At 39.6% G+C, this 27,367-nt stretch overlaps 1 protein-coding gene and 1 non-coding gene across 2 annotated transcripts; both read left to right on the plus strand.

Moving 5' to 3' along the window:
- Positions 1 to 209: 209 nt before the first annotated feature.
- Positions 210 to 25,352, plus strand: LOC124389324 (rho GTPase-activating protein SYDE1). Its single transcript, XM_046854689.1, has 8 exons — positions 210 to 472; positions 15,270 to 15,926; positions 17,011 to 17,973; positions 19,690 to 19,919; positions 22,637 to 22,763; positions 22,854 to 23,020; positions 23,308 to 23,593; positions 24,058 to 25,352. Exons 1-8 carry the CDS (start codon positions 388 to 390, stop codon positions 24,480 to 24,482), a joined length of 2,940 nt encoding a protein of 979 aa, XP_046710645.1. The 5' UTR covers positions 210 to 387; the 3' UTR covers positions 24,483 to 25,352.
- Positions 2,123 to 2,286, plus strand: LOC124389459. The gene has a single exon (XR_006926589.1). It is a non-coding gene; the product is annotated as a U1 spliceosomal RNA (small nuclear RNA).
- Positions 25,353 to 27,367: the final 2,015 nt, after the last annotated feature.

Below are 27,367 nucleotides of genomic sequence, written 5' to 3' on the forward strand. Positions count from 1 at the left end.
GCACTGATTTATCATTATGAGTTGAGTTACATTTTAATTATGTGCAATAGTTAAATTAGTAATTAAATCATATAATTGCTGTAGTAGTAAGAATAATATAAAATACACGGTTTTGTGTAGGCCATGTTTCAACTTCGTGAGAACTTCATTTCCCAGGAACACTGGGGTTTTTATCCCGATTCAAATGGAGGCGAGGCCAAAAAAAAAAAAGGTTTGGGAAAGAATCCGTGGAATTCATTTCCTGTGGAAGTCCGTGGAAGTTGCGCAGCGATGCGGGCGCTGTGTCTCAGGATGAGAAGTAACTGAGCAGCTTTTATTTGTGCATTATTATTATTTTTTATTTGTATTATTGTCATCATCATTTCAGAGCGGAATAAACCTCCGGGAATGGCTGAACCCTTACTGAAGCGGACTTTGTCCAAACTCCGGGGTAAAGACAGATCCCGTCGCAAAACGGACCCCCGACTTAACGGTACCTTCACATTTTAACACTAAAATCCGTCATTATGATCCCGTTTACTATCTAGTTTGCTTGTTGTTTGCGTAGAGCCTGGAGAAATCCTGCAGTCACATGTGCATGAAACAGGCTGGATGTTTGCTTTTGTGAAGATAAACTCATGTAAGGATGCTGGAGAAAGTTGGGTTTTGATCCTGATTGGAATGAGATGCATGAACTTTCTGAGCAACACTGGGTTTCTTCTCAGTAGTGAGGTGTAGTGGATTTGTTTGGTTGACAGACAGTTCTAGAACTTCAGAAATTCTGATTTGTTAAACTTCTTGATGATCTCTGATCTTCTGATCACAGCCTGGCTGAAGAGTGTGTCTGGTCTCCTTCTGCATGTCTGATTGTATTTCATGCAGACAGACAGACAGACAGACAGACAGACAGACAGACAGATAGATAGATAGATAGATAGATAGATAGATAGAAAATCATATGTAATATAAGAAAATGGACAGAAATATTTTTAATAGGAACAGACAAGTCCAGAGTGTGTTCAATGGTGTTAAAAAAAATTATTAAGAAAAAATATACAACTAAATATAGGATAAAACAGGGGAAGATAAAGGAGATAATAAGTTGATCTGGACTGAAAGGTGAAATAGTAAACCATGGATTCATAATCTGATTTTGAGCAATTTGGTCAGAGTTGTTTCTGCGTTTGCTCTGGGTTATTGACCCCACAGTGTGTGTGTACACTGCCTGGTGATCCTGCAGAGTTCAGCTATGAGCCTCTATGCATGCACAGTCAGCCTCGTTCATTGTGGTGCTTCTGTGTTGCTTGGCTCAAACTGGTCATGATTTGCACGATAAGGTTTTGAGGTCTGGGTTTTCCATAACCACATGATGTGACTGCTCAGAAAACAATCATGTTGTGGTTTTTAGGATGTGTAGGTCCTTGAGACAAGAGAGTGGGTGTAGAAACCTTGGTGTAGAGTAGCATGAAGGAGGGAGTTGAATAAAGTGTTTGTTAGAGCAGTATCGTCACCAAACTTCCCCGGACCCCTGACACACACACAACCATTGTTGAACTGTATTGATGTGTCAGGTGAGCTTACGCCATACGATGATCCAGCTGTAGAAAAAAAGGTTGGCTTGATAACCTGCAATTAACTCCTACACTGACACTAAACTTACCTCTTCAGGAGTAAATTTATCTGGTCTGATGTCACTGTGGATCTATTTGTTTTAACACCCGCTTATTTGGTGGTGTTTCTATTTCAGCTCAATAACTGCGTCACAAGCTTTTTTCTGGAAGAGCTAAATTTCATCAGTGAATTACAAACTCAATGATATGATACTTCAACCGGGGTCAATTAGCATTGCAGTGTAGCCTCTACAGATGATAGATAATCTGTTGTAATGATCTTACAGGACTGTGTTTGCGATGTACTGAGCAAATGTGAATTAAAACGTCACAATTATTACCCCATTTGACCCCTGATAAAGGAATTGATTGCAAATAAATGTTTAAAATGATGACTAAAAAGAAGGGACATTTGAATTCAGGGTGTGTTTCTGCTCAATCAGGCATTCTGACAAGGCACTAGTCAATTAAATACAGTATTTGGGATGCACAATATGTATTATACTTATATAATTTATATATTTATATAATTTTTACTCGCCTGGCAGGCACAATAGCATGATCAGAAAGATGGTTTGCCCAAAGCGAGGCTCAGCCATTGCAGTCAAGTTGTGCTGGCCTTCACAAATTTCCCAAATGTGGGACTCTTGACAGCATAATTACTTATAGTGGGGGATTTCTCATGTGAATTTCCATCTTGAATGAATGAGTATATATATATATACTTGTTTAATTTTGTTCAGCCAACAAGATAAGCATTCTTTAAACGTCTATAACTTATGATATGAGTTAAAAGGTTAGACTGATATGATGGGGAAATATTGACACATGACTTGCTGATAGTTTGTGAGTCAAATTAAGTAGATTATCTCTCTCTCTCTCTCTCTCTCTCTCTCTCTCTCTCTCTCTCTCTCACTTGTGATGTCTAAAATAGGGAAAGTAGTTTGCTGGCTGTTCTACATTAGTGTGTGTGTAAACACCATGCCACTTTGGTTCCTAGTGTGACTGTGTGCTAGAGTGTTTGTCGTCATTTCTGATGACATGGCGTGAGGTATGTGGTTGGGAAACAGGCGAGAGAGGTTTTGTGTGTGCGTATGTGTGTGTCGGAGAGAGAGAAAGGGAGAAAGAGAGAGAGAGAATGTGTGACAGAGAGAGTGTGCTCTGGGTTTTGGTGCAATATATATGAGAGAGGAACAAGAGATTGGAAATTCCTATGATGCCTTAGAGTTCAGGCTTGTAGTTATGATTAATATATGTTTAATCTTACATGCCAGAGTGTGTGTGTGTGTGTGTGTGTGTGTGTGTGTGTGAGAGAGAGAGAGAGAGAGAGAGAGAGAGAGAGAGATGGAGAGATGGAGAGATGGAGAAAAAGAAAAATGAGAGCGAGAGGGGTTGAGTTTAAGTGAGAAGGGAAAGAACTAAGCTGCCCAGCTGCATGGTCATGGCTGTTATGGAGTTATCTTCCTAAAAGCTGGCCTCCTAAAAGCTTTCCTGAGTGTGTGTGTGTGTGTGTGTGTGTGTGTGTGTGTGTGTGTGTCTGCACTCTCTAATGACTGTCAATAGACCTCTTTATCTTAAGCATCTGTGAGCCACGTGAGAGTGAAGAAACAGGACTCGTTCTGTTCGCTCTCTTTCCAGCCCGTTTTATTATATTTGTTTGTGCCTTTTCCTCACCGATGATTTTTTTTCCCCCTCTATTTCCTTTTATCCCTCATTAATATTTAGATTTTAACCATTTTCAACATTATGGTCCTAAAAAATTTCTAAAGTTTCTGAAATTGTTCTTATCCTTTGCCCTGTGTTTGTTTCAATATATTGTTTTCAGTAGCTTCCCCCTAAATTCCCTGATGCATTGAAAGCCTCAACATTTCAGCAATTAAATTATGCTTTCTCCTCCCTATGAAGGGAACATCATGTGCTAATTGCTAGGCATTTGGGATTCACCTATGCACATTTCCAGGAAGATCCAATTTTGACTTTAATCGTGATACTTTTTTTTTTATAAGTGTTTAAAGTGCTGTTGATCTAAGATAGCTTTTTGTTGATGGGTGACTCTAATGCATGTAAGATCATAAATAGAGTCTGTTTGCAGCACACACACACAATTGTTGTTTATTAGTAACAACTCCAACTACTAAAACATCATAAATATTACATAGAAGACTGTTTTTCAAATGTCTCAATAATTAAACAAGCTACAATTTATAGGAATTGCACCATTAGATTCAGAATCTGAGATCTGTTTAATCAGTTGAAAGTAAGGTTGATTATTGCGCATGATTTTTATTATTATATATTTTTTTAAGTATTGAAGTACTGATTTGGAAACATCACTGTATATAATCAAACACATTTAAATGTTGTAAGTCTCCAACTAGGAAAAAATAAAATGCACTTCAACTCAGAAGTTTTATTCAGGATCTCAGGACTAGAGTTTAGCAACATGTCAAATCAACACAACAACTCACAGCATCAGGAGTAAATATAGTAGCACATTTTTCATTTACTAAGTTATACTGTATATTTTTAAAATAGCTTTACCTCAGTCACCATACAAACATAATTCGCTTCTTAGATTCTTAACCTGATTATACAGTTTACAGTCTTTTGGAGGTTCCTCACTCATCAGAGTTAGCTGCTTAGCCTGTTAATAATAAAATAAAATTAATAAAAGATGAACAACAAGGTGTCCATGGATTTTTTTTTATTTTGCAGATTCATGGAGTTTGGGTTTGGACCTTAATCATGCTAGTAATGTAATGATTAATTATTCAATGCCACCCACTTGATTGTGTATGGTTCCTCTCAAGGTTTCTTCCTCATACCACCTCAGGAAGTTTTTTCCTGCTACTAGTGTCACCACTGAATTACTCATTATATGGTTTGATTTATACATTTGAAGTTATATTTGTATAAGTCTGTAAAGCTGGTCTATATTGTATAGACCAGTGTTAAAAAATATAATAATATTGAATAAATAAAAAGGTCTATACAATTAAATTGAAATGGTTTTTTTTTTTTTTTTTATTACCTCACAAATTCAATGGGGCATGAAATTTTAAATAGATTTTATTGTTGAATCCCTAATTTTGGGAGCAAAGTAAAAGACAATTGAACTTTATTGTGTTAATTTTCAAACATAGGCGTGTGCATGAATAAATAATCAATGCCATTATTCAAAAAGTAAAAAAAAAAAATGTGAGTTGTCTTTAAACATGGCATCTAATGTAATAGTACAGAACTTGTAATGGCAAAAAAAAAGGAGGAAAAATGTTATTTTGTGAAACGACAACAGGAACAGGCTTTTTTATATTATCGAATAGAAGAATAGCCGTTATTTGTCACATGTACATTACAGCACAGAAAATCTTTTCTTCGCATTTTCCAGCTTGCTTGGAAGTACATGGTCAGCCATTATACGGCACCCCTGGAGCACAGAGGGTTAAGGGTCTTGCTCCAGGGCCCAAGAGTGGAGCTTTGCTATAAAGGGGCTTGAACCCCCGACCTTCTGATCAGTAACCCAGCGCCTTAACCACTGAACTACCCAAATTTTTCTTCCAAATGTATAAACTAGCTCCTTAATCTCAGTTATTGAACATCGCAACAACAGACGGAATTAAATAAAAAACTGTACAGGATGTCTTTGGAGGCAGTAGCATAAAAGTTCTGTTGACTTGAATTAGGAGATCCAAACTTGTTCAAGCAGGACAATGCCCCTGTGCACAATGCCAGCTCCATGAAGTTATGGTTTACATGGTTTGCAGTGGAAGATTTTAAATGGCCTGCTATATAGCTCTGACCTCAACCTTACTGAACAACTTTGGAATGAATTGGAACACTGACTACCCCAGGCCCCCTCACCTCACCTACATGAGTGCCTGACTTTACTAACACCCTGTGGCTGAATGAACACAAATCTCCACAAGCACACTCATAAAGCTAGTGGAACATCTTCCCAGAAGAGTGGAAGTTATTGTAACAGAAAATGGGATGTTAATGTGGAATGTGAAGCTGTAGCAAACATGTTAAACACCTTTCGGATGAAATGGAATGCTGACTGCATCCTAAAATTCTTCACCTCACTTACATTAGTATACTCCAAAATCTAGAGGAACATCTTTCCTTTAAGACTGGAGAATATTTTAACGGCAAAATAGGGACTAAATTATGGAATTGGATGGTTAGAATGCACAAACAATACTTGGTCAGGTGTCCACAAACTTTTGTCCAATAGTGTAATTCTCATATAGTGTGATAATCTAGAATACTGTAGACATGTTTGAGACACTGCTTTGGAAATCTTGCTGGATCTTCAGCCTAATGAAACCTAATGAATGACTTTATTCGCTATGAAACCAGGCTTCCTCCAGTTCTGCATCCTGTCACTGTGATGATGATGATTATCCTATTTATATTCTCAATCCCCTGTTCTTTTTTTACCTCTTCCTTTTCCTGGACTTCCTGACAGCAACCTTTGCTGAACTCTTCATGTTGTTCTATGACCCATGAAGAAGACACAGTATTACAAATACTAAAAAAAAATACCAAAAGTGTGACATCATTAGAATTGGTACTAATGAAGCTGCTGTCGGTCACAAAGCAGTTCTTCTGGAGCAAATTTCACACATTACTGTACATAATTATAATAGGGCAGAGGGATTATTTGACAGTGTGTAATTAGAGAGAATATGCTTACAAATGTGTCGTACAGATGTGTCTGTGTGCATGTGTTTTGCCTGTCGTGGTAAAAACAAAAAGAGACACGGAGAATCCGTCTGTCAGCATTTAACTAGTAAATGATGAGCCTAATCTGTTCTAAGTGTCTTATTTACTGTCTGCTCTGCAGCTTGATAACACAACTCCTCCAAATAAACAAGGCAGGACAGTTCAAAGTGGGACATGCAGATGTTTACAGTGAAGTTTCCCCCACTGTGTGTGTGAGAGATGTGAGGATGCATGGACATTTAAATCTCTATCTGATCTGCAGAGAGACAGTGAGAGAGACATTTACATTTATGGGATATTGTAGACACCCTTATCCAGCGCGACTTTATACATTACATTATATCTCATTCATACAACTGAGCAGGAATTAGGGTTAAGGGCCTTATTCAGGAGCCCAAGAATGGTGGCTTGGTGTGCAGAACTCACGACCTTCAAATCTAAAGTCCAATGCCTTAACCACTAAGCTACCACCTCCAGACACAGTGAGGGAGACAGTGAGGGAGACAGTGAGGGAGACAGTGAGGGAGACAGTGAGTAGATGAACACTTTGGTGACAGTCACACTGGGACACTTGAAATCTAGACTACTGTCAATATCTCTGTCAAATCCATATTATATATATATATATATATATATATATATATATATATATATATATATATATATATATATATATATATATATATTAGGGCTAAAACGATTCTTTGAGTAACTCGAGTAGTTAGAATACAAAAAATTATTTAGCCTTGATGCTTTGCTTAGTCCAGTATCTACCAACTAAATTCTGGAGTGCTCTGGACAGTGAACACAGAATACGTTGCAGAATAAAAAATGTAGGAACGGGGAGAAAACCATAAGGGCCAAGGAGAAGATTCATATGGAAGCCCATTTCCGCCACAGAAAAAAAAGTTTGCCTAGTTTTCTCGCAATTCCCAACCAATTGTGCAGCGTCACCCCCTCTGTAGTGCAAGGAAGCTTTACACATTGAAAGTAAAATAAGCTACAATCATTATCAGTATATCAGTATCGCACGGTATTAAACTAAGCCTCCGATCCCTGGAGAGAACTTTGTCTAATAACCAGCTCTGGAGGAGACAGAACAAGCTGAAGAAGCAGATAAGCCTCGCTCATACACTAACAGCTTCAAACTTCAGGCCCACAACGTGGTTACCGGTGGATGCACCAGAAATGTTGGATGTTTACAAGAAATAGTCGGAATTGCTAGAAAGAAAACATCTGAATTACAAGAAATAAACTCAGAATTAGGCAAATATATATATATATATATATATATATATATATATATATATATATATATATATATATATATATATATATATATATATATATATATATAATTATTTGTGGCAGAAATGGGCTTCCATTGATTCAGGCCACAGAAAACGATGGAAATTTCAAAAGTTCAAACTAAAACCTGAAGCAAACATCTGAAATTTTTATATTTTTATTTATTTACAAAGGATTGAGTATAACAGAATGAAGGGGATAGAAGGATAGTAGTGGAGGAAAATGAGCAGTGAGTATGAGGTGTGGAAGTGCATGAGAGAGGATGGCTGGATTGCAGGTGAATGATCTAGCGATAAAGATGGTAAGAGTCAGAGAAAAGGGATCAAGAGAGAATGAGTCACTGAAAAAGAAGGGATGAAGTAATAGAGACAGTGAGTGAAGAAAAAGATCATGAGTGGAATAAAGCTTGTGATGAATAAAGTGAGCAGCAGAATGAAAGTGGGAAAAGTTTGCAATTAAAGACTAAAACTGAGGCAGAGTTTTCACTAATGACATAGGGAAATTCTTGCTATTTTACACACACATACACACACACACACACAGTCTTTCCAGAGCATTGCATTATGGGTGAAGTCATGGGTACTGTGGGAAAGGAGACCACAGTTTACTCTGCTCTGATTTCAGAGAGACGTATTTAGCTGCCATCCGCTGCAGATATAAGGCAGTAAGTAATGATATGTTGTACCATATATATTTTATTAAACACACAAAACATTGCATCATAAGATTTCAGAATATTGTCCTGTTCAGGAGCAACTGACTCACTGCAGTCATGTGATCGATGAGTGTTTTATTGACCTACAGTAGCTGAGCTAATGCAATCTGTTAGGGAGTGTATATTGTGGTACATTTAAATGGAAATCTTCGCTTATGACATGAAAAAACAAACCGATACAATTATTTAGGTGGGTAAATGTACTTGATACAGTTGATAGGCAAATAATAATCACTAATTAATAAACTAGTGGTTGACACGAAACATTGGAAAGACAGAAATTTCCAGAATAGTTGGTCAGTTTTCCCTCTTTTTATACAGGTAAGGTGCTAGTGTCTGTGCCGGATCTGGAAGCATTTTGCAGCTGGTAAATCCTGTCAGTTCCGAAACACAACAGTGGCTTGAGGCGTTGTTTCGTCCAAGCTGCTCTTCTGTTAACAACAAATGGTTTTATTACAGCCATTAAAAAGGCTTGAACATTGCAGAGTGGTTTATTGGTTAGTGTTGAAAAAAATTATTCATGGATCCAAGTCCAGTGCAAAAAAACGTGAAATTTTATCTGAACAGGCAACAAAATCTCTCTCTTGCTTGCTTTCTTAATTCTTAATTAAGGTCCAATGACAAAAGTAAAAATCGTTATAACTTAAAAACTGTCTGTTTTCAACAGAACTATGTGCAGAACATGGTGTTAATTTATATAGACAAAAAATACTGGGATGCACAGGAGGCCTTTTGGTGCGGTAGCATTAACTTTTCCCTTCACTTGAACTAGAAGACCCAGACAATACCCCTGTGCACAAAGCCAGCTTTATGGATATATGGTTTCAATTGGAGTAGAAGTGGAAGATCTTGAGTGGCCTGCTATAGATCTCTGATCTAAACCCTGTTAAACACCTTTGGGATGAATGTGAATGCCAACTGCACCCTAGGTCTGTCTGCTTACCTCACCTACATCAGTACCTGACTTTACTGACACCCTTGTTGTTGAATGAGCACAAATCTCCACAAGCTCACACAAAAATCTAGTCGAACATCTCCCCAGAAGAGTGGAGATCATTATAATAGCAAATGGAGATTAAATGTGGAAAATAATGCTTAAAAATACATACCAGTCTTATGGTCAGGTATCAAACTCTAGTCTATATAATGTATATGATACAAATTTCTATAAAAGATCATAAAAAAAGAAAGAAATACTACTAACCGAATCATGTGGTGTAAAACTAATTAGTTAACTAGCTAGCAGTTCTACAGAGCTTAGCATATTAAAAAAATGCTAGTCAATCCTAGGTTGAGGCAGACATAGATAATGATGTACTATCATGCTTATTGTAAACATTTGAACAATTATTGTGATTTATTTAAAAACATGGAAAATATTCAAGAGAGATGGAATAAATGGCTCTGTTTATTTGGAAAATGACTGGAGTGATAATTATTTTTGATTTGCAGCAAAGGGGTTTAGAACACTGCTGCTTTCTCACAGGATGTCTCAAATTATGTGTGTGTGTGTGTGTGTGTGTGTGTGTGTGTGTGTGTGTGTGTGTGTGTGTGTGTGTGTGTGTGTGTGTTTGGGTAAGGGTGGGGGCGTTAGGGCTGGTATTTTTTGGGGAAAACACTTAACGGGTTGTTCGAAGCATGCATTCTCAGCAAACTTTTCCACCATGTCTTTGACTCACTGCCGAACATGGCACGACAGAGCTGGGATTAAATAAGAGCTTTCAGTTCAGGGAAACACACACACTCGCACCTCGTACATGTCACAAAAATTTACGTGAGTACAAACTTTGCCAAAAAAAAAAAAAACACGATCAGTTAAGTGATGTGTGATTAGACCATTTTAGTAAGGATCAGAATCATTTATAGAGTTTTGGTTTAGATTGAAGCTCTTGTTAGCTGTGATGATAAAATTTTCATGTTGTGCCACTCAGATAGTTGCAGTTTATCTTTCATGGCTTTCATCAAGCTCTCAACCTCTGAACAGAATTATGGGATTTCCTTTTCCAGGAATGACACGTGCAGTACACTCTAACTCGGCCAATCAAGGAATCTCAAAGGACAGTCTTTACTCGTGGAAGTGCTCCCTAACTAGACAGCCAGTTTTAAATAGAACACAGCCCTGTGTCTAAGATGAAAAGTTTGTAATAGCTGTGGTAGTCCATTTACGTGTTTCTGCATTCTTTCACTTCTTAATTCAGTTGGACCAAGCTTCAGATTTCTGTTCAATTCTGAAAGTAGTAGAGCCTTACTATCCTATGACATGGTGGCCAAGGTGTTCTGTGGTGCTTTTCTGCTCAGCATTGTTGTCAAGAGTGATTATTTAAATTATTGTTTACTGCTTGTGAGCTTGAACAAAAACTGACCATTTTCTTAGACCTCTTTCATCAACGAAGCATTTCTGCCTGAAGAACTGGTGCTCACTGGATTTTTTTTTTTTTTTGTTTGTTTGTTTTGTTTTTTTTGTACTATTCTTTTTTTAAACTATGGACTCTATTATGTGTGAAAATCCCAGAAGAGCAGCAATTTTTGAACAACTCAAACCATACGAACCATGCCAATGTTTAATCACATTATCACCCCTCAAACCTCCCCATTCTCACAAGCTCTGGACTTGTATCTGTATTGATTTTGCCACCGTGTTGCTACCTGGATGAAAAATGTCATAAGTGTGCGTAGAACTGTAAAAAGTAAATAGTGAGTATAGGTTTCAATTGATGTGTTAGTTCTAATATGGTGGTGTTTCTATAGTAAAAGCCCATAGACGGGTAATTGTATGTTATACATTCATACATATAATAAATATATATATATTTTTTTAAACAATGTAAACTGCTTTCTGTGATGAGATTTTTATTTAAGATATTTTATATTGTCATCCCTTTTTAGCCTTATTTTACCCTCAAATTGACTTTTTTTTTTCACTTTCAATACTGTGGTATAAAAGAAGAAAAACAGTTCAGGATCTGGAGTTCGAGGTGCTAACAGTTTATTTGCCTTTCAACACTGATATACACCGACCAGGTGATATTATAACATTATGAGTGGTGATGTGTATAACACTGGTTCTCTCTTAATTATGGCACCTGTTAGTGGGTGGGATATATTAGGCAGCAAGTGAACATTTTTTTCCTCAAAGTTGATGTGTTAGAAGCAGGAAAAATGGGCGAGCGTAGGGATTTGAGCGAGTTTGAAAAGGTCCAAATTGTCTAGTCAGTTGTCTAGACAACTGGGTCAGAGCATCTCCAAAACTCCAGCTCTTGGATGTTCAGGATGTTCCTGGTCTGCAGTGGTCAGTATCTATCAAAAGTGGTCCAAGGAACAGTGAAGGAACAGTGGTGAACTGGGGGCAGGGTCACGGGCAGCCACGGCTCACTGATGCACGTAGGAAGCGAAGGTTGGCCTGTGTGGTCTGATTTAACAGACGAGCTACTGTAGCTCAAATTGCTGAGGAAGGGGTCAAGACTGTTTTGGCCACATAAGGGGAACCAACACAAAATAGGGCAGGTGGTCATAATGTTATGCCTGATGGGTGGCCATAAAGTTATGCCTTGTGTATAAGCACTCCTTGTAATGAAGCTAAACGATAATGCATTTCTGTCCAATTCTGATCAGTAATTTGAATAACAGATCGAAATTTCTGAATAAGTGATATGTAGCACTATTTTTGCAAAGTATATATAAGATTTGAGTTAATATATTTAAATGTAAAGAAAATATACAAAGAAAAACATTTTGTCTGGTCGGTCCTTCCATCAAACGTGAGGAGGCAAATGAATGATGGGGACATTGTTGTTTAACATTTTCACTTCACTTCTGTATATTGAGCATGCACAATACCGTCATTGAGTTCAGAGCAGTACCTCTCCGTTCCACTTTGTACTCAGTGTTTTGTGCGTGTGGTTGTATGGGTTGTAAGAGTGGAGTATGTGTGTGTACAGTATTAATTCAGCAGTGTTATAATAGAGTGTAAAGCTGTATTGAGATCTGCATTCCTGCTCTCATTATGTTTAAAGACAAGATATTGGCCTGATGAATTACTGTGTGTGAGTGTGTGTGTGTGTGTGTGTGTGTGTGTGTGTGTGTGTGTGTGTAAAAGGTATGGGTGTTTCTCTCAGCATCCGTTATGTAAGCGGAACCTGAATCTGTGTGTGTGTGTGTGTGTGTGTGTGTGTGTGTGTGTGTGTGTGTGTGTGTGTGTGTGTGTGTGTGTGTATTTTGGGCATGGAAATGAATAGTGAATGGGGTTAACTGTGTGTGTGTGTGTGTGTGTGTGTGTGTGTGTGTGTGTGTGTGTAAAGCTATAAGGGAGGCTGCTCTAACAGACTGGTCATTGATGAGTGCTGGATTGCACAACAGCTGCTTGTTTAGTATTATGTGATGATGATGATGATGGTGTGTGTGTGTGTGTGTGTGTGTGTGTGTATATGTGTACTTGCGCCTTTTCCCTCTGTCCCTCCCATAGCGATTTTTTTTAGCTTTTTTGTCTGTCACTTTCTTTCCTTCTGTCCCTATTCAGCCTCTTTTCTGTTTTGTCCCTAATGGTTCTCTTCTTCTCCTACATTCTCATTGATTCTTCTGTTTTTGCCACCTTCAGTTCTTTCTCTTTCTCCTTTTATGTCTTGCTGTCCATCTTAATCTTTCTGTTTTTCTGTCTTTCCCTCATTCTTATTTGTATGTCTTTCTTTTTGTCCCCAGTGCTTTCTTACATGTATATCTATCTATCTTTTTTCTTTCTTTTTGTGTTTCTCTCTTTCCTTCTCTCTGTTTCTTAGTATTTTTATCTCTCCCTGTCTCCTTCTCTCCCTTTCTCGCCGTGTCCATGTTCATGTGCCATAGGAAGTTATAATCAGGTCTTGTAAACCTCCATCCTGTGTATGTGTGTCAAACACGTGTGTGTGTGTGTGTGTGTATGTGTGTGTGCTGAAATTCCCGTCTTCCTCTATGAACCTATAATGGTTCCTGACATGCGGTCGCCAAAGGTTCTATAACCCAAATGATAACAGGACAAAGCAATGCTAAAAGCACATCTTCACATCTAAACTTTGTACAGAACTTACTGTAATTATATTGGTGCACACTGCGAATATGATTTCTTTATTCTGGTGAAACTGTGACAGTTCTGCCTGTATTTCTTGACCTTTTTTTTTTTTTACCCCAACTATCCATCAACTGACAAGCAATAAACAATGACTCTAATACAGCGGTGCAATGATTCCCCTGCAAAAAAAAAACGTTTATATTTCAAGTGAAGAATTTTTAGACTATATGCAAATAATGGGAACCTGACTAATTGCTTTTCTAATAACCTTCACTCTTCTAAGGAGATGTTCCACTAGATTTTGAAGTGTGTTTGGGGAGATGTGTACTCATTCAGCCACAAGGGTGTTAGTACAGGTACTGATGTAGGAGAGGTGAGGAGGACCGGGGTGCAGTCAGTGTTCTAATTCATCCCAAAGGGTTCAATTTGGTTGAGGTCAGAGTAATAGGGCAGGTCAGTCAAGATCTTCCAATACAACCCATGGAAAATATATCTTAATGGAACTGACTTTGTGCATAGGGGTATTATCAAGCTAGAACAGTTTTGACTCTCCAAGTTCCAATGAAGGAAACATTTTAAAGATATCCTCTACAGTTGTGTGCCTCCGACTTTCTGGTAACAGATGGGGAAAGAACCACATATACTGTAGCTAGGAAAGTCAGATGCCCCAGTACTTTTTACTATATAATGTATGTTGAAAGATGAGAAGCGAAGAGAATTGAGGGTTGGGGTAACTTAAAAAATAAATAAAATAATTGAATTAACAGTGTCATATTTGCCCTATTCTTTGGAGATTATGGGTCTTTTTTATTGATGCAACAACCATCCTTTGTCAGTAGTCTAAAAGGGAATGAATTGTCTGTTCAGTCTGAGTGGGAAAAACGATGTCCATGTCGGTCAGAGCAAAACAAACCAACCGTGTGTACCTGTGACTCATGTATGCACGTTAATGTAAGAGGTTCATGCATTCAGCTGCTGCTGGCATGAGAAGCGATTTGAAATGATGCGGTAGTTTGCTTTACTTGTTTTAGAGGAAGCACGTGTTAACGTTCATCGCTCCAGCTGCTTGCTTTCATGTGTGCTTGGATCAGCCATCATCTAACCGATATCTGGTTAGCAGTTGTCCTTTTCTCTTAATAAGTTAAAGGTGGTAGGACAAACTGTAACGAAAAACAACAGGGTTCCATCAGATATTGTACACCTGTGTAATGATATAGTGGTCATAAAATAGCTATATGATGTGTTGGGTTTTGTTTAAATCTGATATTTTATCTATACATCTCTATTTGATGACTTTCGGATGAATGTCATTGCACACATTCATGACTTGAAGCACATCCTTACTGACATGTTCACACAGACATATTACCATAGGTCAAGGAACCGAATAAGATATCCTCTCAGTCATGGTGATCTGTTACTGTAAGCTGAAAGAAAGATAGCAGAGGGTAGAAACTTCCAGATGTGCAGGATGTGAGATTGAAGAGGAAGGGGGAGATCTGGAGCAAGAGAGAGAAGGGGAAATAAGGAGAGGGAGAAAAAAACTCTTTATGACTATGCTTAGTCTTCTCCCCTCTTTTTCTTTCCTCGTCTCTTTTGTGCCACAGTTCATGATCTGAAATTCATGTCTGAAAAGTTATTTTTGTAGTGGAATGTGCCCTGATTAAATTATGTAAAGGCTAATGACTGTCTCAGGCACCACATGGATTAACCATTAAACTAAATCACTCTGAGTTTGGTGACTTCGGCTTAGCCTTGTCCCAAAGAGCCATTCTTTATGAAGTGAGTCACTCTGCTCTGCTCAAACAAAATACCTGAGTGCCAAATATGGTCTAATAGATGGTCTAATAGACAATCCGCTTCCTCTCTCTCATTCTCATTCTCTTTATCTTAGATGGACCAAAGAAGGCCGAGCTCATCCACAGCTCTTCATCGTCCTCAGTGACCGAGGTGGAAGTAGAATTCACAAGACACACACAGATCACAGTGTCCAAAAAACAGAACTGGGCCAAACTCTCATCCATCTCCCGGGATGTGGACCAGCTCCCAAGTCTGAACTCGGTGTCTCAAGTGCGTGAAAGCTGTTCCAGCAAGGTCCAGGCTTCCAAACAGGCCTCTATTAAGGAGAATGGGTTTGAGGGGAGATGGAAGGATGGAACCTACCCCAGAGCTTGCCAGAAGGCCGACATGGCTGACTGTGCTGACATGGCAGATACAGGTCTTCCAGAGTTAGTGACGCCTCCAGTCACAGAGTACTGCAACTCCTTGGGTATGAGTAAGCTTTCTGGACAGGGAGTCTACCTTCAGCACCTGGAGAGGAGTAGTCGTGCTTGGGTGCTGTCCTCAGGAAAGGCCCAGGCTCCGGATGAGGCCTACACAGCTAGCTTTACAGAGCGAAGGCATGTGACTGAAAGTGAGAGCAACATTTGGTACAACCCAATCCCAGAGGAAGAGGACGGCCGGGTCAGTGGAGAGAAGTTGAAGGAGAAAGATATAGTCGAAGATCCATGGAGAAGGAGAGAGATAGAGAGGGCGCCAGAGGAGTTCAGAGGTGAGATATCAAATGGAGTCCAAAAGTGTGAGGTTTTTGGGGGAAGAAGTTGAGCATTGAACTTCAGAGTGCGCATTGACATTGATGGGTTTCCGATCCATTGGTTCAGGTTGCCCTTTAAAATGTAAAAAATATAAAATGTATATTGAAATGCCCATGTGTAGTTTCATAGTGATGTCACCAGTTTGTGTGTTGTTACCGAATTATGGTCAGCTGGTTCCCCTGTGGGCTTCTATTAATTTTATGTATTTTTTCTCAGGGTTTCACAACCAGATTTACTAGTCACTGTGCACAGCGTAACAGGAAATGATTTGCATTCCATGCCTTTTACTGGTCTGTGGGAGATGTTTACTGTACACCTCCTCGTTCCTCTATGAAATTCATATTTCTTTCATTCGATCAGATGAAGGGTTCATGATGCGAGTTCAACATGATTCGAGTTCAACATAAAAAAAGGATATATATTTTTTTCCTTTAAGTTTTGTACATTCTGATGTTTTGAACTCTTCCCACTTTAAACAATAACCTCTTCCTCTAGGTAATTTATTTTATATAAATACTTTTATGAGACGGTAGATGAGGGAAATGAGGTCATATGCAGTAATTATTGGCACCTTAAACAAGAACAAGCCAAATAAACAAGACTTTTCACTCTAATTGTAAAAAAAATACTAAATGCGAGTGAGTGACAAATTAAAGGGAAAAAAAAACCCAAAGTGCACAATGAGCTACTTGAACAGCTTTAGTGCATAATGGAATTTATAGTACACACCTCTTTAACTGTACTGGACCTCAGTTAGGTTGCGATCTCATGACTGGAAGGGTCATAGCATATGATATTTGTAGCTATTTAGTAAGATACATTTAAGGCTTACATACTTATTAATGCAAACAGTCATCAGTCTATTAAAAAAATATATACTATCTAAAAATATTTATTATCAGCCTTCCCAGTAGAAATGTTTGTCTCCAGATGTAAACCTTTTTAAACCTTGAATAGGCTTTTACACATAAATATCGTATCAAACTATGCAAATGTAAACACAAACATCTTTAATATTCTCTCGGTTAATTTTTTTCACAGATGTTCTTCAGCAGTCTTGTCACCCCGACGCTCCGTATCTGTGCAGCAGCAACAGAGGTGCTAGTTGTGGCAGTGACGGTGCTAGCAGGGCTGCTAGCGGTCCAGCAGGCCCTTCTGGAAGCCCTGGAGCACAAGTGAAAAGCTTAGGAGGAAACCCAAGCAACAGCAGCAGCATGATGGATAAGATTAAATCTCCCGGCACAGTACGGCGTCTCTCTATGAAGATGCGCAAGCTCCCAGAACTGCGTCGTAAGCTCAGTCTGCGCTCGTCACGTAACCAACGGCACGTTCAAGGACAAGGGGGTGGCGGTGATGTGCCAGGGGGTGCTGACGAGGTGTCACCACCTAACACGTGTAAAGAATCTTCCAACAACGTCATCAGCAGGTACCATCTGGACACCAGCGCTCCTGCCAGACCGAGGCGTCGATCTTCGCGCATGCGTTCTGCTAGCAAAGGTGGTTACCTTAGCGACGGTGACTCTCCAGAGCTTCTGCCCAAGCAGGATTCGAGTCAGGGTTTAACTGGCAGGTCTCAGGGATCAGGACAAGAGACACAGGAGTCGCCACAAGCTCCTCCACACTGCAGATGGCAGGATACAGTCGGGTCATTCCGGCCTTACACTCTAGCAGAGCAACCGAGGTGTGCCCAGAGAGTGTCAGGCCTCCTCACAGTGCATCTGCTTGGAGTCTCTGATCTCGTGCGATCTCGCACCGCTAAAGACGTCTTCTGTGCCATCCAGGTGGACGGAGTGACACGAGCTCGCACCGCTTTGCTCACATGTCAGGAGACGTCACTCTCGTTAAACCACACCTTCAACCTGGAGCTGGAGCGAGCACGCATGCTGAAGCTAATTGTACTCACACCAAATGCTAATGCCGTGGAAGGATCCACAGGCCCCAGTGGTCAAGCACGCAACCGGGTATGCTGCCTCGGTGCTGTAGCAATTCCTCATTTGTTTAAAGGTGAGATATTTGTGACTGCATATTTTATATCCATTCATTTAATTGATTAGATATTAATGGTAATGGTCTCAGTATTCTCAATGCCTAGTCAGAAGGCTCGTCATCTAACGTGTTCGTGTGCGAAGTTTCCTCACGTTCTAAATTTGCGCCACAGTTACGTCCTGTTTGTAAAAGCCGAACGTCATCTGGCATGAAGTAAGCTGAGGCCCTAATGGTGCCTTTTTGTCATAATAGAATTATGATAATTATTAGTTGGTGTCATAAATACCATTCCTTTAAACTCAAAATGACTAGTTAGGATTTTCTGATCCAACATGATTTCAGGGATGAAGTGAATGAGTGAAATAAAGGATCATGATCAGACTGAGTCCTGAATAAGACTCTTGATTGTAAATAATTTAATTAAACGGCTACATATACACTATTCAGACAAAAGTTTGTGATTCTAAGAGATGCGTATGTGCTTTATGAACATCCTATTTCACATTTCGTCCATATTTCCTGTCATAATAACTTCCATTCTTCTGGGAAGATGTTCCATCTGGAGTGTGTTTGTGGAGATTTTGGTTTATTCAGCCTCAGGGGTGGTACTGGGGTGGTCAGGTACTGATGTAGGGGAACTGACCAATGTGAACCCCTGTAAACTATATATTTTATACATTCCATTGATCTGTGTGCCTCAAAACATTTTGGTAACAGTTTGTGGAAGAACCACATAGTGCTGTAAAAGTCATGTATCCCAATACTTTTGCCCATATAGTGTATTTATTAATGATTGGAACCATATTTTATTGAAATTTGATTTCTGTGTTCTATTTCTATTCAATTTTATGTCACAGAACAGTCAAATATGACAAATGACAATGACAAAAGAGTGTCAAATATGACAAATGATCATGATTTTGAATGTATGCCTACAATTATAGGATTTCTCAATTCCCTATTTCATGCATATGCTCCTACAGGTCACTGCAGTCTAGGAAATCTCTACAAAACTAAGCACTAAAACTACATTTACTTGTCGTCATTTGTCAGATGTGTTTATGCAAAGCAACTCGTGAGCGATGCAGCGTCAAAATCTGCGAGCTGTTAAAGCAAAATCCGATCCAAGAATAGAGCTGTTAAAAGTCTGATCCTTGTGCTGCACCACCCCCCAGTGAGCTGTAGTAAGCTGTAAACACAATTGCTGCCCTCATGCAATGATCTGATTTAAGTTAATCTGACTGCATGTTCCTGGTGAACTGTTTATATATTTACTCTAAACGCAGCAACATGTTATATCTCTTTTTGCGTCACATGAAATTTGAAGCAGATGTTAAGGAATGGGATTTAGTGTCCCCATTATGTAACATTTAATGTTATGTAGTGTGTGAGTTTTGCCAGAGCCCGCTTTGTTTGATATTAGCCAGCATTAATCATCTCAGAAAATCCTTAATGTCTGAAGATTAAGACATGAGGAACATGCACCTAATAGGAGGAGTGACATATTAAATAAACAAAAATTCTATTTTGGTATTTTGTTTGTATTCATTTCACTCTACTATTATGCGTGTGAAGTGTCAGCTGATATGTAACCATAATCGTGCTCAACTCGGATTTATAGGGTGAAAGAGGAATTGACATTTTACTGGACCTCGTGTCTGTTAGTAAGTTTATGCTCCCTCGGTTTTGGCCCCCTTCTGTTTGTTTATCTTTGCCCCATTTCCCTCCCTCCAGCCTCCCGGACTCAGCAGCTGTGTGTGAAGCTGGAGCCGAGGGGTTTGCTGTATGTAAAGCTGACCCTGTTGGAGCAGTGGGAGGCGCCGACGCCCCGCCTTAGCGAGCTCCCGCCTCCGTCTGTGTTCGGAGTGGAGCTGCGCCGCCTGGTGGAGAAAGAGGCCTGCGTTCCCAAAGTGCCTCTTCTCATTCAGAAATGTGTGGCTGAGATTGAAAGGCGAGGACTCAAGGTAAAATTGAGCATATATTTGTTGGGATAAAAGTACACTGTGTCAATAAATCTCTGTACATAAAGCAATGTCTTAAAAACATTTGTAATTTTTTTTAAGCTAGACTTTAAGAAAGCCAAATCAATAACAAATCAAGAAAGAAAGCACAAGAAAAGTGTGTCCAACACTCCATTCAATTTAGTCGCTTACTACAATCACAGTCCCATCTCTTTTTACTTTACTATATTTATAAGGTATTCTCTAGCACAAACATACGTACCAGTGACATACCAGTGTCGATTTATTAATTGCTACAGACTCAAATTAATTAAATAATGCATTTGTTTGACCTAATTTAGGTAATACAAGTGTGTGTGTGTGTGTGTGTGTGTGTGTGTGTATGTTCAAGATCAAGATATGATCTACTTAACTGTTAACAAATGTCTTTATTCCTTTCAATCTTTATTCATTCACTCATCAAATATGTGGAATTGTCAGGTTTTTTCCTTTTAAGAGAAATTCTTGAAGCTGGACATAAAACGCTAAAGAATATATAGCGCTAGCGTTAGCCGCTAGCCATTTGCTGGTAATGCTAGAGCTATGGATTCTTTAGCGTTTTCATGCACGGGCAAAACAAATCTTATGTCTGGTATGGAGCAAGTAGCCACAGTGACACTGCGCTAATGCTAGTATCCTTCTAAAACCTCTGGCATTAGTGTGTATGTTTTTAAAGTAATGATAATAATGAAGTGCATTCAGAGGCGGAGACTAAACAAACTTGTGGTCCACCACTTAATGTGTTTCTGAGGGAACTCAGATTCTAACTATGGTCCGCAGGTAAAAAGGATTGCGTTGAACCGAAAGGCCTGTACTGAAAGATTTACTGTTACCCCCCTAATAAACATTGTTCAGAGCTATGCATAGCATGAGATATCATATTTTGGAACTCAAATCTAAGTTGTGTTTAAGTGAACACATTTAAACAGAGAGTCCCGAAAGTGTCCGAATATAGAGCAAAAATTTTAGTTATTATTATTTTTCAGATAGTGTTTAAGAATGCCTTTGACAAAAGAAGAACATTTTGAAATCAGTTTATGGCTGAATTGGGAAGCTGTTTCCAAACATGTTAACATCATTGGGGTTGTGCATACATCAGCGGGTGTTCGTGGACCAGTTCTCAGTTGGTTTGCGACACTTCCAGTATTTTAAAAATGTGTTAATACGTTTGGCAACAGTCTTATGTGGGAGGTTTCCTAGTAACATCCATCACAACTTTGTGACAGCTTCCTGATTCAGCCTTAAAAAATATATATTAAAACACTATTTGGTAAAAAAAAATAAAAATATTAAACACTATTTGTTAAAAAGTGTCATTTTGTGTCTATATGTGTCTATAAGTGTACGTTTGTGATGAAATAACAGTAGTCAATGAGTTTAAGCAGTATAGATTTACTGTTTTCTGAAAATAACTCCATATACAGCTGTGCTGTGCGTCAGGTGCAGAAGCTGCTTTAGAAAAACAGATGCAGGAGTGCTGCAACATTGCTTTAGAGGTTGCAGAGGCGGAAGGTCCGCTTGTCAGTGCTCAGACCATACACCACACACTGCAACAAGTAGGTTTGAAGCCTGTCCAAGAGCATGAATTACTGGAAACATGTTCTGTGGTCTGATGAGGACAAGATAAACTTGTTTGGCTCAGATGTTGTCCAGCATGTGTAGTGACACCCTGGTGAGGAGAACCAAGAAAATTGTGTCTTGTCTACAGTCAAGCATGGTGGTGGTAGCGTCATGATCTGAGGCTGCATGAGTGCTGCTGGTGCTGGGAAGCTGCGGTTCATTAAGAGAAACATGGATTTTAACGTGTCCTGTGACAATCTGAAGCAGAAAATTATGCCTTTACTTCAGAAACTGGGCCAAACGGCAGTTTTCCAACATAAAATCTACCCTAAACACACCGCCAAGATGACAACTGCCTTACTATGGAAGCTGATGGTGATGAAGTGACCAAGTATGTCTCCTGAAACCGGTTGATAATCTTTGGGGCATCCTCAAGCGGAAGGTGGAGAAGCACCATGTGTCTAACATCCAGCAGCTTCATGATGTCCTAATGGAGGAGTGGAAGAGGTTTCCAGCAACAACCTGTGCAGCGCTGGTGAAATCAATGCTCAGGAGGATTAAGGCAGTGATAGATATAAATGATGCTTGAACAAAATATTGACACTTTTTTTATAATAATGGCTGTATTATTGCTTGTAAATTAGCTTTTTAAACATCCCATTTCATATTTAGTGCCCATTTGCTCTACTAGATTTTGGAGTTTTAGAGATTGTTGCTCATTCAGCAACAAGGGCATTTGTAAAGTCAGGTACTGATGTAGGGTGAGGAGGCCTGGGGTGCATTTAGCAAGTTCAACCCATGTAAACCATGTGGTAATTGAGTCAGCTTTGTGCACAAGGGCAATGTCATGCTTGAGCAGATTTGGGTCTGCTAGTTCAAATGAATGGAACATTTTCCGATACTACATCCAAAGACATCCTTTAAAATGTTGTGCCTCCAAGCTTGTGGTAAAAGTTTGGTAAAGAAGTAGGTGTCCAAGTACTTTTGTCCATATAGTGTATTATCCAGTTTGATTGTTTTGGAATAGGAAGCTTATAATGAGTTAAAGTGTGTGTGTGTGTGTGTGTGTGTGTGTGTGTGTGTGTGTGTGTGTGTGTGTGTGTGTGTGTGTGTGTATATAGGTCGTGGGTCTGTATCGTCTTTGCGGCTCTGCAGCTGTTAAAAAGGAGCTACGTGATGCATTTGAGAAAGACAGCTCGTCCATCACTCTCGATGAAGAGCTGTACCCCGACATCAATGTCATAACAGGTAAATTCAAGCCCGCGCACACACACACACACACACACAGACTCAGCCTGAGTTTCCTCAGTGTGATGAGTCAGTGTGTTTTTTCTGCAGGTATTTTGAAGGATTATCTGCGTGAGCTGCCATCACCACTCATCACGCGGACTTTGTATGAGGTGGTTTTGGAAGCCATGTGTGTGAGACCTGCCTGCAGGAACGACAACACACACAGATCACACAACACTGTCACTCTGCTGCAGTGTCTGCCTGAACCAGAAAGGGTAAAGTCTGTGTCTGTTTGTGCCAGTGTTTGTGTGTGTGTGTTTGCATGTGTGTGTGTTTGTCTCTCTGTGAGTGTGTCTGTGTGTCTGTCTGTGTGTGTCTTTGTCTGTGTGTGTCTTTGTCTTTGTTTTGTTTCTGTCTGTGTGTTTCTGTCTGTCATGCTGTCAAGCTGTCATGTGTCTACCAGCATATGCTGCCGTGCTGCGTCACTTACTCTGTGTGTGTGTGTGTGTGTGTGTGTGTGTGTGTGTGTGTGTGTGTGTGTGTGCGTGCGCACACTCTCCAGGCCACGCTGTCACTCCTGCTTGATCATCTCAGTCTGGTGGCTTCCTACAGTGACTGTAATCTGATGACGTGTCAGAACCTCGCTGTGTGTTTCGGCCCTGTTCTGCTCACTCCGACGCAGGACTCATGGAAAGCAGCAGGACCTGGCACTTTCCCATCTGCTCCTGCACGACTTGGGTGCAGCCTGGGAGGAAGAAGCTTCACACAGCCCAGCATGGAGATGGCCAGCGCTGTGGACTTTAAGCGGCACATTGAGGCCCTGCACTACTTGCTGCAGCTCTGGCCGAGTGAGTGGAAGCATAAAATCTTTATTCGCCTAACATCTATGAGTTAAACCTTTTGTGACACAAAGCATACATTTAATCAATGTACACAAGCACTGCGGCTTTTTTATAGGTGCCTCGCTTTCAGACCCTCTCGGTAACGAGTGTTATTTATTAGGGCATCCTTAAAACACTTCATGTCTGTCAGCAGTAACGGCTGCTTTTTCACATGCCTCATGTGTCATGCACACAGCTGGACTTTCAGCTACTCATTCCATCTGTGGCTAATTTGTACAGCAGATAAGTATTTGTGTGTGTGTGTGTGTGTGTGTGTGTGTGTTCATGCCATTACACACATTTTTCTCATTAGTTCATAGTCCCTATAGGTCCAGTTCTCTAAGCATTGAAGCTTGAGGATGTTTTCAGATTTGATGTTTAGATTATTGTTTAATAAAAACACGCATAATGATGTGTCAATTCTACTTTAGTTCCAACAGGAAGAGTGACTGCTCAATCGTCCTATCGTTTAGAAGACGAAGAAGCTCCTGCTCCTCCTTCTCAGAATCCCCTGCAGCGGCCGTTGTTACACGTGGAGTTGCCGTCGCCGCAGGACGTGGCGGTGGTGTCACGCAGGGGGCGTGGCCGCCTGGAAAGCCCTCCCTGTAATCGCTACGCAGGTGACTGGAGCGTGTGCGGGCGGGACTTCCTGACCAACAACGACGCGGATTACGACGAGGTGGCGGGCAGCGAGAGCGATGAGGACGAGGCGAAGAAAAAGGACTGGGAGTACACGGACGATTTTGCGCTGGACTTTGACGCGCCGTTTACATGCAGACTGAGTCTGAAGGACTTCGATAACCTCATTTCCGATCTGGAACGGGAACTCGCCAAACAGATCAACATCTGCCTGTGAGCACTGCCTCCATGTAAACACTGTATCTGCACTGCATTGAAGGCATTCAAAGGCAGGGAATTATGGATTTTTGACATGATGTGATTTGAACGATAATTGGCTCAGATAGATAGTGGTTGATCAGCCAACACATGATGTGCCTTTTAACAGGCAATGTGTTTATTGAATAATTTTTTTTATTAGTTTTGCCCTGAAGCTATGAGCCTATTCTAGCTAAAGTCATAAAATCTCATGATATAACAAAAAATTTATCTTATTTTATTTAACAAACATTAATCACAGACCAACATGCTGATATGTTTTTACACTTTACTTGGGAGTTGGTTGCTTAGTGGTCAATGCATTAGACATTTTGATCGAAAAGTCACGAGTTTAAATCCAAGCCACTCCTCAAGCTGCCACTCCTGAGCCCCTGAGCAAGGCCCTTAACTCCATAGCTGCTCAGTTGTATTAATGAGATGAATGTAATCTCCTATCATATATACATCGTATGAGCATGATGAGTTTTCCCTGCTTGTTAGGTACATCATTCTTACAGGAGCTCCATAGAAAGATTCAAGACCTTGATTGTGTACATAATGAAAGACCCAATGCTGAAAAAAATCCACTGCAGATACAGGTGATCACATGGGCGGTTTATGATGAAGGTCGACGACAAGCAGGTTCTTCTGCTTTAGTAAAGTGTGAATGAAGGTTTATTTAATAAGAATACCCAGACAGAGAGGTCTGTAGGGCAAGTCAAATCCTGCAGAGTCTTTAGATGAACTTGATTCACCTTAAAAATTACAAAAGTTATTACATTCGTTTGCTAGGGATTCCTTAGATAATTCTGGTCTGATGTCATTATAATTAAACAAATCCTTAAAATCATAGTGTTACACCCCAGCTCCTTAAATCACCACCATTTTCTTTTGCTTTATGCTCAGGATTCACTGATACTGCATCACTAATTGCAGTTAGTCACACCATTGTATTCTACATCATCCATTATACATTTCCCAGGGAGTTTCCTAGCAGTTTGATGTTCAATTATAACTTTACTTAACACTGCATGTCACAATACAAGTAAAAAAAAAAAGGAACCTGTAATAATTCAGGGGGAAAAAAAATAATTTGTACCACATCATAACTGCATTAATACACAAAGATGATGTAGATGCTCGTACCTTGTTCAGGAGGCAGGTTTCAATTTGGGAAGAAGAATAAAAGTAGATTACTGAGGTAACTTGTCAAACATATAGTGCATAAAAGCATAAAAGTTTTGAACGATCGGTTTTATTAATGCGCTCGATGAAACGTTATTGTTTCTGGACATAACCCCATAGAACAGCATGAGCAGCGGTTGGAATTCTGTAGCTGTTTCCTGAAGAAAAATTTAATTTCTCTATAAATAAATTATAAGCCTGTATAAAAAATTCTCTTGGGCCCTTGAGCAAGGCCCTTAACCCTCTATGCTCCAGGGGCGCCGTATCATGGCTGACCCTGCGCTCTGACCCCAGCTTCTAAGCAAGCTGGGATATGCGGAGAACAAATTTCACTGTGCTGTAATGTATATGTGACAAATAAAGGCTATTCTATTCTATTCTATTCTATTAAAATTCTATGCAAATTGCTAGGGCTAAATCTGGATCTTTGCTACATGAGTATTGATTGAAAGCAGCAGGAAAGCCTGTGCAGTACCTATTTATGCATGCCTCCTTTCCCCTGAAATAAATCTTCCCGTCCAGTGTGACCTGCCAGCAGCACTTGGGCCAAATATTGTGTAAAGTTTTCCACTGGGACATTCCGTAACTGGTCCAGTCTTAATGCTTGGGATGCTTTACTCGTTCTATTCCTGAGCTCGGAAAAATTGCATTTTGTTATCGTGAGGAGAAGATTTCTCGTGCCAAATGAAAACACAGTCTTCTTAATGTAAATTCAATTTAATTCAATTAATTTTTATTTGTAGAGCGCTTTTAACAATGGACATTGTCTCAAAGCAGCTTTACACAGATAATGCGGTAATAAAGAATTCATACGTTTGTTATTCGTTCAAATGCAGCCTACGAGCATGCATGAAGGCCTGGATTCGGGATCTGGAAATTTTGATGCCTCTTTACCTCTGAGCTACTAGTCAGGTGTTTGGATTCGAGTCGTATTCAGTATTAAAGGGGATTTTGAGTTCATTTCGAAGAATTCATTTGAATTTTGCACAATTCACTTTGAGCTTGGCAGCACAGCAAAAAAGAAAGAATAAGCAAACGAAGGAGTATTGAGCCTTAAATATGAGGCACGGTGTACATCAGCTAATCAGGACACACACATACACACACACACACAACTTCAAGACCAAAGACACGTTTGATAGTTCTTTTGCACTTCTGTCTATTGCGTATATGGTTATATGATGCTGCTGCTTACTTGGTCGTGTGCAGTACACGGTGTTGCCGTTGCTGGTGTAGCACTGTTTCTTTAACATTGAAGCACGGTACGTTTATCCGACTGTGATTTTAGCTATTAAAAAATGAGCATGGAAAAATAAAGACATATGGAATTCAAAGGCCATTACGGAGCAAGAATTTGCTCATCATGCAAAAAAAAAAAAAGGAAAAAAAAAAAAGATGTAATCATTATTATTCTATTTTTGTTCTCTACAGTATTATTTTGTATTGCACATTTACAGCAAGCACTTATTTTTGTTTCTGTGTATTATGCATATGTGTACTAGTGTAAAAAAAAAAAAAAACTCTTAAATGGGTACCTTTAAGTACCCTGCAGTGTTAACCAAATACAAATAAAGCACAGTATTATTGTTTTTCATGTCATAATGATTAAACCAGTGTTGTATTTAACATTTGGAACTGTGTCCTTTTGGTTTATACGTCATATGTGAAATACTCTATCTT

The sequence above is a fragment of the Silurus meridionalis genome, chromosome 7 (genome assembly GCF_014805685.1).
Source record: "Silurus meridionalis isolate SWU-2019-XX chromosome 7, ASM1480568v1, whole genome shotgun sequence".
Taxonomy (NCBI): Eukaryota; Metazoa; Chordata; class Actinopteri; order Siluriformes; family Siluridae; genus Silurus; species Silurus meridionalis.